General features: G+C 42.1%; 2 protein-coding genes across 2 annotated transcripts in view; one reads left to right on the forward strand and one right to left on the reverse strand.

Annotated features, from left to right (window-relative positions):
- Positions 1-8,069, forward strand: part of igfbp5a (insulin-like growth factor binding protein 5a) — a 33,510-nt gene extending 25,441 nt beyond the window's left edge. The window contains exons 3-6 of the mRNA XM_037696820.1: positions 1,204-1,563; positions 6,701-6,861; positions 7,017-7,136; positions 7,235-8,069. Coding sequence (XP_037552748.1) covers positions 1,204-1,563; positions 6,701-6,861; positions 7,017-7,136; positions 7,235-7,372 — 779 coding nt within the window. The 3' untranslated portion in view covers positions 7,373-8,069. The remainder of the gene's footprint in view (positions 1-1,203; positions 1,564-6,700; positions 6,862-7,016; positions 7,137-7,234) is intronic.
- Positions 8,070-10,608: 2,539 nt separating this feature from the next.
- The window catches only part of igfbp2a (insulin-like growth factor binding protein 2a), a 23,164-nt gene continuing 21,573 nt past the window's right edge, over positions 10,609-12,199 (reverse strand). Inside the window, exons 3-4 of the mRNA XM_037696699.1 lie at positions 10,912-11,052; positions 10,609-10,802 (exon numbers count right to left, since the gene is read on the reverse strand). Of these exons, the coding sequence (XP_037552627.1) occupies positions 10,644-10,802; positions 10,912-11,052 (300 nt within the window). The 3' untranslated portion in view covers positions 10,609-10,643. The remainder of the gene's footprint in view (positions 10,803-10,911; positions 11,053-12,199) is intronic.

The following is a 12,199-nucleotide window of genomic DNA, read 5'->3' on the forward strand; positions in this document are numbered from 1 at the left end:
TCATTAAAATTTAAGAAAATTAAAACCATCCAGTCCCTGATGTCAGCCAGGCAGTCAAGAAGAGGTTGGATAGAACATGCACCAGTGTGCTTCAGCAGGAAGTAAATTTGACAGTCATCTGCATAAAAATGAAAAGTTATGCCGAGTTTATGAAAAATAGCACCTAGTGGCAGCAGGTATAAAGAGAAGAGGACCGAGAATAGACCTCTGCGGTACCCCCCCCCCCCCCCCCCCCACCCCCCACCGAAGAGCTGCCAAAATGTTAGCTCCAGTTAGCTCCAGATCTAATAAATCAAACATCACAAGTTGATCACGTTTGCTCATTTCTACCCACATAAGTATTAATCCAAAATATACCTTTATTGTCACATTACAACTTTTCAGCCTTGTGTTTTAGTCTCCACAACAATCGATGTACGCCATAGCCCCAGAATGCTTTGCACCGGTAAATTAATGGTGATGTCCTTAGGTGAAAAATGGACTAAATATTTATACTTTTTAAAAGTAATTAGGAGTTTTCATGTGTCACAAACAACTTTAAATAACAACATAAGGCCAATATGTACAAGTCGTCAGAGATCTCTTTAAAGGTAGAGGAAATGCCTCCAGTGGAAAACATCGATCTGCTCACCTGGAAACATTGTACATGTTCTTATTTTAAACACTTGATGCGTTTACTCAGCTCCATGTGAATAAAATATTAATTCATGAGATTTAAGAATCAATGAATAGTGTCTTTATTTCATTTTTACACAACGCTCCCACATTAGACTTTTAGTTAAAGTGTAACAGATGATGTGTGTCAGAGAACCCTCCTCCAGCAGCATCTGACAGATCTGGACACGTGCCACCAGCATCCCCTCCCCCTGCCCCCCGCCCTCACAGAGCAGCAGCATCTCAGCCAGTTTGACAAGTGCCCCCCTCCCCTCCCTCCAACGGTGTTTGACGTGCCCATCGTCCCGGGCTTGGCCTCTGGCAGTTTCTTTTTCTTAAAAGCCCCAGATGAAGCCCTCAGCTCTCAGTCTGCGCGGAGCAGAGGAGTCCTCCTCGTCTTGTCTCTGCATCTCCTCGCGGAGCAGGAGCACTCCTGGATTGTACTTTTTGAGATTCCTCTGAGAGATTCTCCTGCGGATGTTTGAACCTTTTCCAGAGACAGAGTTGTTTTAGTCTCGGAAGCTTCGTGGGGTTTTTTTTTTTCCCAAGAGGTGATGGAGCGCGCGGTGCTGCAGCTGAGCGCCCCCCTCCTCCTCCTCCTCCTCCTGCTGGGGGGCCCCGGACGCTGCGGCGCCTCCTTCGTGCCGTGCGAGCCGTGCGACCCGAAGGCCCGCTCCATGTGCCCCCCCGTGCCGCCGGGCTGCCAGCCCGTCAAGGAGCCCGGCTGCGGCTGCTGCCTGACGTGCGCGCTCGAGGAGGGCCAGCAGTGCGGCGTGTACACGGGGCCGTGCGCGCGCGGACTCCGCTGCCTGCCCAAGGACGGCGAGGAGAAGCCGCTGCACGCGCTCCTGCACGGCCGCGGCGCGTGCAGGAGCGAGAAGCTGTACAAGCTGCTGCACCCGTCCAAAGGTACGCGCGCACATGCCTGAAACTGTCATTTTACAGAGACGGCCTCAGGTGGGGGGCTGAGGGGGGGATGACCCCAACCGAAATTACTTTTTTAGTCCCCCCACTGTTTTCAAAAAGCCCCCTGGCTTGTCTTTCTCTGTATGCTTAATCAGTCTGTTAGTAAAATATCTCTCAAACCTTTAAACACATAAAAAAAATTCAAAAAAATTGGGTGTACAAATAAACAAACAATGCTTTGAAGTCTGACCGATTCAAGATGACCACCACAGGTAACGTGGACAAAATGGTTATGACTGAGCAAATGTTGCACACATGGACTTAAAAGTTATTTGGTAGTTGCTGAGGGTTGTCCTTAAAACACACGCTCTAAAGCAGGGCTGTTCAACTGGGGGCCCGGGGGCCAAATCAGGCACACCAATGGGTTCATTTTTAAATAAAACTAGATTTTAAATCATAAAACAAAATTAATATAATAACTATAACTGCTAGATGTCCAGCCCCTGAGCTCTTGTTTCAGTAAATGACCCCCCCCCCCCCCCCCCCAGTTGAATAGCCCAGCTCTAAAGGAAGTTTCAAACTTTGAAGGCAGCAGATGTTGTGAGTTATTAATATGATCTGCAACGTTTGGTTTATGTCAGAGATTCTTTAACTCCAATAGTCCAGTCCTGGTCCAAGTCCTGGTCAGATCCTGGGCTCTTTCCGTGTGGAGGCTGCATGTTCTCCTCATGTTAGCTTGGGTTTCCTCCCACAGTCCTCAAACATGCCTGCTTGATCTTACAGGGATATTCCTGGTGAAAGAGAAGCAAATGATCTGTTATAGTTGTTTGGTTTTAGGCAGCCATCCATTTAAACCTCCTTTTTTTGTGTGTGTGTGTGTGTGTGGGGGGGGGGGGGGGGGTCCCCTCTGGGTGTTTTTTTTACAATGCGCTGACACCTGTCATTATGAAGACTTTGACCCTGTGAACTTTGTCAACAATCAGAGTCGATCAAGCCTCAGTTTGAAAGGCTCTTCTTTTGCTTCTGTTCTGAGAATTAAAACTGAGCATCCCCTCACCTGGGGGGTTGGGGGGTGGGGGGAGACCGTGCAGATGACAAGTGAGATGATTACAGGTGGGGCTCTCTGGGACCAAATCATTGTTTCTGCAGTTGCCCTCATTGTCCTTAAGGAGACAAACCAGATTTTGTTCTTTTCTCCAACTGAGGCGGCACGGTGGTGCAGTTGGTAGAGCTGGTGCCTCTCATTTTGAAGGTCACAGGATCAAATCCCAACCTGGGACCTTTCTGGTTGGAGTTTGCATGTTCTCTCCGTGCATGCGTGGGTTTTCCTTCGGGTACTCCGGTTTCCTCCCACAGACCAACAACATACATGTTAGGCTGATTGGTAACTCTAAATTGTCCCTAGGTGTGAGTGAGAGAGTGAATGGTTGTTTGTCTTGTTTGTCTCTATGTGACCCAGCACCCAAAAAGGAAGGAGCGTGTAAAGATGATGGATGGATTTTCTCCGACTTGTCTATCGGCTGTGCCTTTTCCCACACCTGACCCACATTTTTGTCCTTTTTTTTTTTTTCCTCCCACCACTCAACGTCTTCTCTCATTTCTCTTTCTGGCTATGATCCGTCTTCATCGCTTCTATCTTTTAATTCTTCTCTGCTCCCACGTTGACCCTTGTCAAGCTGTTTGACTGGTTCTCCGGCAGGTTCGATGCAGACTTTTTCTTTTCGCTGTCCTCTCTTCCCTCCTTCCTTCCTTCCCAGCATCGCTGCAGGCAGGCCCAGGCTGTGCAGTGATTCAGCAGAATGCAAGCTGAGCGTGGGCTACCGACCCCCCCCTCCTTATATCTGTCAGCCAAGTTTTTCATCAGCTCCTGTGTTCTGTCCATGCAGAGATTCCAACATACACTCGAGGACTGTGCACACTAAACCTGCTAACACACCAAGGACATGTGCATACATGCGTCACAGCCCTCCAGTTGTCACTCGCATTTCAATTGTCACTAAAATGGGAAAATGTATCTGCAAACATGTGTAGCTCTATTATCTGCTGGAAAGGTTTGTTTTAATTTTCCCGATGTTGCACTGAAGAAATGCCAGAAATGTTTAAAGATTTGCAAGGGGAAGAGCTTTTGGCAATTAAATCCTGCAAAGATCAGTCTAAAAAGAAAGCTCGAGGATTAGCAAGTGAAGACTTGATGGGACTCTTGTTTCCTGAAAGTCCTGTCGTCAAGCCAAGGGATAGATAACGTTGTTCGCAACAAGGCTGTGACCTCGTTTCATCACTCAGTTAGCTCAGTAGCTCAGCAATCAGCTGAAACTGTAGTTTACACGACAAATCTGCCAGAACAAAACGGAAGTGAGTACATGACGCAGCAGCGCAAGTGGGCCAGCTGTGGCTTAGGACCAGGATAAGCCTGTTGAAAGCCAGACCTGAAACGAAACATCAGTTTTTAACGTTCATCAGGGACAGAAATCTGCAGCTGTGCAGATAAATGAATAAAGGGCGGGGACAGAAAGGGAGAGTGTGACCCCAAAACCTTTTCCACGGGACAGAGGAAAGACACACGTTAGCAAGGGTTTCAAGGGGGGTTGAGACTCAAAATGGGTTGTGGCTGCTTCTGGTGGCTTGCCACATGACAAGAGTAATAGCATGTTTGCACAGGCGTGGGTGCCAGGGTGAGACTAAATATCTAATTTGGGTCACTTGCTATATAAGTTTGAAAACCCCTTGTCTGCATATACCAACCTATCTGGCCATAACTGCAGGCTGCGCTGTCCCTCCTGTCAACATGTTCGGTCTGGAACTGGCCCGTCGCCACTAAGTGTGCTAAATAAGCATCTAACCAGCACAGTGAAATCATCACCCCTCTGTTTCCACAGAGGGCTCTGCTGCTTTGTGTCCTTTAGTTTTGAACTTCAACCACTTCAGTAGTTCCAGTTCCAGGTGGCACTGCTCTTAACTTTGACTTGTCCCATAAAGGCAACTGAAAAATGCTTTGAAGTCCAGCTTGCAAATGACCTCTAGACCTCTAGTTGGGTGCAAGAAATGGGGTGTTTTAATTGAGCCGTGTTTGTAATTTGTAGCATTTCTCCACATATAACCAGCTCTTTTGGTGAAAATACAGTTCCCCTCTGATATTAGTCTTTTCCTTTTGGTTGCTCCCTTCAGGGCTTGACACAGTGGATCCCCTGCCTCCACGACTTAATTTGTAAACCGATCAATGCCAGAATGCAAATAGTGGGCAGACTGGCTGTGGGGGAGGAGCTTGGCGTGGGGGGTGGGGTCTGGGGGTCCTCCCCCATAAAATTTTGACAAAAGTAGATGTGATTTCCTGCATTTTGGTGTATTTTAACAGGTTGTTAAACATCTACATTTACCTTAATTTGTAAACACTCCGCATCCTACCCCCCCATTACTTGACAATTCCGCACCTGGCTCTCCTCTGCTGAATTCACTATCCGACATGTGAAACCTCCAGGCACCTCCTCTATCATGGCCGCTGCCTGTGGGCTCCTGCCTGCGTACGACTGCCTTGGTAGCTTGACACTCAGCCCCACCACTCTTTTAGGGGTGGAAATTTTTTTAAGGGTAGAGGCAGAAATGCTTGCTTCAAGGGGCAGATGATCGTATACCATACCATATCACTTTATTTATAAAGCACTTAAAACAGCGACAAGGCTAACCAAAGTGCTGTACAGATAGAACAACAGGTAACAGACAAAGCAATATACAAAATGAGGTAAATCAGAATATAGACATAAAAACGATGCAGATAATGACGACAAACCAGTGTGGAGCATACAGGATCTCAAAACAGATCATCTGTTGTTGAAAGCCACTGAATAGTAGTGTGTTTTTAAACGGGACTTGAAAACTGAGAGGGAGGGGGCGTATGTGATATTAAGAAGCTTTTAAGTGGCTGTTGTGTTTAAAATTAGTGTTTATGTAATTATTTTCAGTTTACATATCCAATATAAGCTTTATTCATTCAAAGCAGTCATATTTGTTCATAACTTTATTATTAGTAAGCCTGAGAGTTACTGGATCCAAGCAAACAGTTACCGGAACACACCTTGTCCAAAAACAGAGTTCCCAGATCCTGTTCCAGCAGAATCTGTCTCAAATTAAGCCCTGTCTGTCTCCATCTCACATATTATGTCTTCATTCTTACCAGTCACAGACGTCTTCTCTCCAGAGCATAGCTCTTTCTCTCCAGGCTGTCTTCCACCTGCTCCCTACCTTCCCTACATATCACAATGTCATCGCCAAGCATCATATATTGTTTAATTGGCTCAAACAAATTCCTTTTTAAATCAAGATTCAACCAGGACAGTGGTTCCCAAAGTTATGATTGGTGCCCTACTATGGATCATAAAACAACTGGTTGGGTCTTTACATCATTTCCAGGAGTTAAATTAAGTTTAAACATAACTGTTATGGCTGGACCAGCGACCCCGTAACCCAAAATGGAAGAAGCGGGTAAAAGATAATGGATGGCTGGATGGATGACTGTTATGACATTTTGCCATAATGGTTTCAAGAAACAAAAAGTGTAGGTATAGATCATTAGAAACAGGTGAGACAGAGTTATCACTATTTCCTTATTTAACTAGCCTCTTAGCTTTTTGAAATTTATTTATTAATTTCTTCTTTTGGCTGCTCCCTTCCTCAGGGGTCGTCACATTGAACTAATTTGTAGGAAGACTTGGCAATAGTTTTTACGCTGGTTGTCCTTCTTGACGCAACCAGGTGGGGCAGGTGGGGTACTTCACCTTTCCCGCTCGGAGTCAAACCGTCGACCTTCTAATCATAGGCCTACCTTCTCTAACCTCTGCACCACCACTCCCCAGTTTAATTTGTTTGAATATCTTTGCCAAAAGTATTTTGGGTCACAAGTTTCTGCTATTGTTATTTTGTAGATTGTTTGTTGAACGCGGATAAAGCTCAGCTTTAGCATTATATTTGTGTCTTTTATGGTGATATCTTGGTGCCAGCCCAGCTTTAATTAAAGCAAAAGTTGAAAGAAATTATTAGGAATGTTTCAATTCATGAATAACAATTGACAAAGACCAAAATTGAAATTGATGAGAGACCCTTTTTTTCCCCTGTGTCTTTGTCTTTTTCCCCAAACACAAAATCACAGAGCCAACACAAACCAAGGTACCTTTATATGGACATCACATCAGCAGTCGCAAGGCCCAGGCCATGAAACTAGCCAAGGACCGCATGAAGCATTTAGCCAGACCGGGACCCATCAGTAACCGAGATCCAGCACCAGCCCTGGATAAACTGGAACCAGAAATTGTAAGTGATTTGGAGATTACAAAGCATATTAGAAGTTGCCACAATTTGGGTTCTAAAATTGGTTAGACTGCTTTAGTTTTAACCAAAAAAAGATATCAAGACATTTTGATATTGAATTTTCCAACATAATAATATACACTTGTGTTTGTGTGTAGGGACCCTGCAGGAGAAAATTAGATGGTCTCATTCACAGCATGAGGGACACTTCTCGGGTCTTAGCTGTTTCTTTGTACGTACCCAACTGTGACAAGAAGGGCTTCTTCAAGCGCAAACAGGTTTGGATGCATTCTTTTAACCTGATGTTATTTATTGAGTCATTTACAAACGAGGGTTATTTTGTAATCATAACATTCGGACTTCTTCTAACCTGCAGTGTAAGCCGTCTCGTGGTCGGAAACGAGGTATTTGCTGGTGCGTGGACCGCTTCGGCGATAAAATCCCCAGCATCAACTACGCCGGTGGAGAACTGCAGTGCAAAGATCTGGACAGCAGCAACAGCAGCAATAAATGAGGGTGAACCACTGAGCCCATGTTTCTCCTCAAAACCTGCCAAACAAGCTAGAACTCTTTATAACTGACATTCAGGAGAATACAGCACAAACACTTTTTGATGTAGGAGAATGTGATGGATTGTATTGTTCATTGTGAAGTGGAGCCAAACTGAAAAGGTTGTTTAAGTGAATGTCTGTGTATGTAGATCTCGACTGTGGCTTCTGCTGTGTATGTCAATATGAGTTTAGCAACCATTTTACTTTATGTATCTTAGACAAGACATATTTTAAATGTCACTTGGTAATGATATTTTTCAAATGTTTGATCTAAAGTTTAACAATCACCATGGCCAAAAATGGACATATTCTAAACCTGATTTGTCTTAATTAGGACTTTTCAATGTTAAATGCGAGATTTATGTGAAATACAGAATTTCACCTTCCAATGTAGAGAAACCTATATGTGTAGAATAATTGGGTAATTCTGGAAAAAATGTTTAAACCTTGACTTCCGAAGTCCAATCAGTTTCTTTAAAACAAACGTTTAGAACAATTTGTTAGCTATGGAATCGTGCTAATCTCTCAAAATGGTTGAAAGTAACGTTTCTTGAATTACAGCTTCTCTACTTTGAGTTAAATTCAATGAAGCGTTCTTCCGTACATTTTATTGTGAGACAATACTAGTTTTATGTGGTTGCCAGATTGGTAGATACTCAGGAGGACAGAAAATATAAGCTAACCATAATTTCAAATCATCAGTAATTTCGCTAATGAAGTTATTCACTTATCAGCTATATCAGTCATAACCATTTATATAGGATTTCAAACAGGTCTAAAGAACTATAAAAAAGCTTTATTGGAACAATTAAAAACATTTTCTTTTTAGTCTTTCTCTTGCTTTTTGTGTTAGGTCAGAACAAAAATTGAAACACAACAGCTAGCCAAAATCTGCTTGTTAGCTGTTCTTAAGCTTGTGAAATAACATGTATTTTGTAATGTTAATTTTTTTAATTAATAAAACAAATCTAATTTTTGTTAGCTTCGGATCAGACGGTCAAACTTGAACAAATTTATCTCGAACAGTTGTGCACTCATCAAGTATCCTCACTGTGCTGTTAGCATTAGCCACGGCTCATTTTCCCGCCACTTTCAGTAAAGATTTGTGTTACTTCTTGTAAAATATGACTTTCACAAATCAAGTAGGCTGAACTTTAGTAACTTACTTACCTTTTTGTTTTTTGTTTACTTTGTTTGTTTCGCTTCCCTGTGCGTGGTCATTAGCATTCTTGTACCGCATTCAGACAACTATAGAGGTAAGCAAAGTGGATAAAACCTCAGTCATAAATCACTGATAAAGTTAGACACTTGACTGCTTCTAAAAGTTATTTTTCAAGTCCAGACAATTATAAATATAGAAAGTGTGCATGCTCATGAGAGTGGAGTTTTCAGCTTTAAAAAGCTGGCCAGCCAAGCCTTAAAAGGATCTCAGACTAGTTGGAATAATATACTTTATTTAATAATCAATCACTTCAGTTATTAAAATGTGACTGTAAAAATCCTCTGACATTCAGCCCTTTAATTTGAACCATAGTCTGATGACACAGAGGAGAATGGAGAAATGACTCAGTTTAGTGTTAGCTCCAGACCTAATATATAGCCTATAGGCATTAGCTCCAGAGCTTATATGTATGGTGTTATTTCATAGCTAATAAATTAATCATAAGTTGATCACGTTTGATTGTTTCAGTCCGTACATTGTGCATAAGGACTAATACAATATATAACTTTATTGTCACATTATAACATTTAGCCTGAACTCGTGTTTCAGTCTCTGCTACAACCGATATACGTCATCAACACAGAATGCATTGTTCCGGTAAAATAATGGTGGCGTCTTTAGGTGTAAAATGTATTAAAGGTAGGAGTTTTCATATCACAAACAACAACTTTTACTTGAGAAATAACATATTAAGGCCAATGTGCACAAGTAGTTGGAGATCCTTTTAAATTACTGACATGTTGTGCACATCCCCCCTCACAAGGTGCACACAAATTGTATGCAAAGGCCCCACGCTGTTTATTTTTCCTTGTCAAGGGTCCTCGTTGCCACTGCACATGCAAATTTCACAGGGTTCATTGGGTCCTTTATCCCACAAAGAGCAATGTTGCTGAGCTTTTATGTAAATCAAGTGCCTTCCATCCCATGCCACTTTGAATCTTGATTTGCATGTGGACCCATTGAGCTGCCAAACGAGAAATGCCTTAGTGAAATTAAAATAAAAGACATGTGGTTGTGATTTCCTGGCAAAGCTGTGTGACCTTTCAGTCATGTGCTGCTAAATGTTTATAGAAAAAGGACATCATTGTGTTCTGTGGTTCAGATGTTGCTCTTTATTTTCTTATCAAGTATCATTTTAGATTGACGGCGGCACATCAGCCTGCTATTAAACACCTCTCTTGTCAAATCAAGCTCATACAGACATAACACTTAAGAATCTTAGTAAAAACAGATGAATGTGAACTTTATGGTGGAATATTTATCACGCCTATAATTGATGTACTCTTTTTTATTATTATTATTGTAAAGTCACTATTTAAATAAAGTTCCTGTACTCACAATAGTACCTGTCACCACTTTCTGTTCAAATCGTGTAATCTGCACTTAAAATGTTGAGTCAGCTGTTGTGCTTGGTGACAGCAATGATGCGAAACAATGATAAACTCCATGCGGGTGGCTTCTTATCTCAAGTTAGAGGCAAAACACAGAGGTCATGGTTGTAGTGTGGCAGGACCACCAGTAGAGCGCAGTGCCTGACAACTGGAGGTTAACATAGCCATTTAGACAAAAACACATGTACAGGCTGAACATATTTTCGTTTTATTGCGTTATCTGTTTATCACGTCCTGCTGAACATTAACTACTAGTCGAAACTGACAGGCTAGCATGAGGTGCAACGGTAGACTGCAAGCTGGAGCATGAAAACACCTAAAAACACCCAACACACTGATGCGTTTCTCTCTTTTTTTTTTCCCCCCCATACAACGGTACAAAACACTGATAACAAAGCGCTCCGACTTAGTCACCATTAGTAAAGCAGTTACAGACACTCCACCTGAAAACCTAAGTGTTAAAAGAGTCTAAGCTTTAGTCCGGAGTTAAATATTTTGCATCAGCTGTACTAGAGACACAAACACACAGAAAGAAATAGCTTATAGCGTACTCCGATGTTTTTGTTCCCGATCACATTACAGTTTGTTTTCTTATTCTTTTTTTTTTTTTTTAGTTTTGTGTTAAATCTGGGCCGAGTCAGGCAGCACCAGGTCCAGCTCTGTGAGGTACTGGCTGCAGTTGGGGTCACCTCTCACGGTTGGGGCTGATGGGATGCGGCGGCCGGTGTGAGGGTCCACGCACCAGCACTCGCCCCTCTGACCGTGGAGAGACATCTTGCACTGAAAATAGACATTTGTGATTTTAATTTTAACTGTATATATAATTTTTTAATGCACTTCAAATCTGACAAATGCTAACACTTGTTCCTGTTTCCATGCCTGAAGTCACCTGTTTGAGGTTATACTGCCCCCTCTTGTCACAGTTGGGGATGTGCAACGCGTAGAGGTCTTCCAGGGGACCTCGGTTATCTCTGAAGGGCATCTTGGATATCCTCTCGAGGACCTGGTCAAGCTCCTGCTGACACTGGGTCTTGAAAAGAGTGAAAACAAACACAAAAAAAAAGCAGTCACGTTCAAAGGCCTAAATAGTGGTGATGTGGGTTTGCTGAAGGCACCATATTCCCGCGTCAGGAATATAAAACGTAGCACAAAACATTCTGCACAAACTGCTCAGCCGAATCTAATTGTTGTTACATGTTTAAAGATGTTTGAAGATCCAAAATCTAACTTTTAACTCAAAAAGAATTGTAAATATCGTTAAAATAAATACTTCCACACAAAAGTTTGTTCAGAGTCCAAATTGTGCTTGCCAAACAGTCAATCCCATACTAAACGCACATGCACACAATTTTGCACGTAATAATGCAAAAGGCTTTCCGCTATGAGCAAATTAATCTCACTTCTTGCCAGCGATGAGTAAAAACTTGCCAAAGACCTCAGGATTACCTCACAAGGCAACAAAGCCCAAGTTTCTGTTAGAGCAATAACCTTTAAACAGAAATGGTTGGAGGTCTGGTGAATTTAAGACCAATGAATAGCTGCATTTTGATTAAAGCGTGCCATAATTTATACCTGTCATAATTAATAGTCTTAACTGGACTTAGATTTTGTTGACTAAAAGGAATACTGCTCTCAGCATTTTAAAGTTCCTGGCTTCCTTTCTATCTTTGATCAGGCATACAGGTATGCACCCTGCTTTTTGCTGCCATGTCAATTTACAACTAAACCTAAAGTTAACAATATTGGTGTCAATGGCGTGAGCAGTGAAAAACATTTATTTATGACATATAACATCATTTAGAACAATCAACTCCTTGGGCCTTATGAATCAAATTTACTAAAACTTTGAAAAGGATGTCCTACTAGTTGGAACAATAGATCTTGTGTGATAAACAATTACTTTAGCTATAAAAATGAGATCAGAAAAAAAACGTTTTAGTTTTTATGTAATTTTAAAATTGTCGACATGTGGATGTTGTCTGTTTATTTACTCTGCAATGCATTCTGGGTTTTAAAAAAAATAGACTGGTTGCTTTGGTGTGAGCACCATTCAGCTGGAATGTTAATTTTAGACATTATCTGACATTCAGTTTAATTTGAACTGGATCGCCTTGACAGAGAGGAGAATGACGAAATGACTCAGCTTTAGCATTAGCGCCAGATCTAATATATCTGTA

This window comes from Nematolebias whitei, chromosome 23, assembly GCF_014905685.2.
Source record: "Nematolebias whitei isolate Nwh7 chromosome 23, NemWhi1, whole genome shotgun sequence".
In the NCBI taxonomy this organism is placed as follows: domain Eukaryota; kingdom Metazoa; phylum Chordata; class Actinopteri; order Cyprinodontiformes; family Rivulidae; genus Nematolebias; species Nematolebias whitei.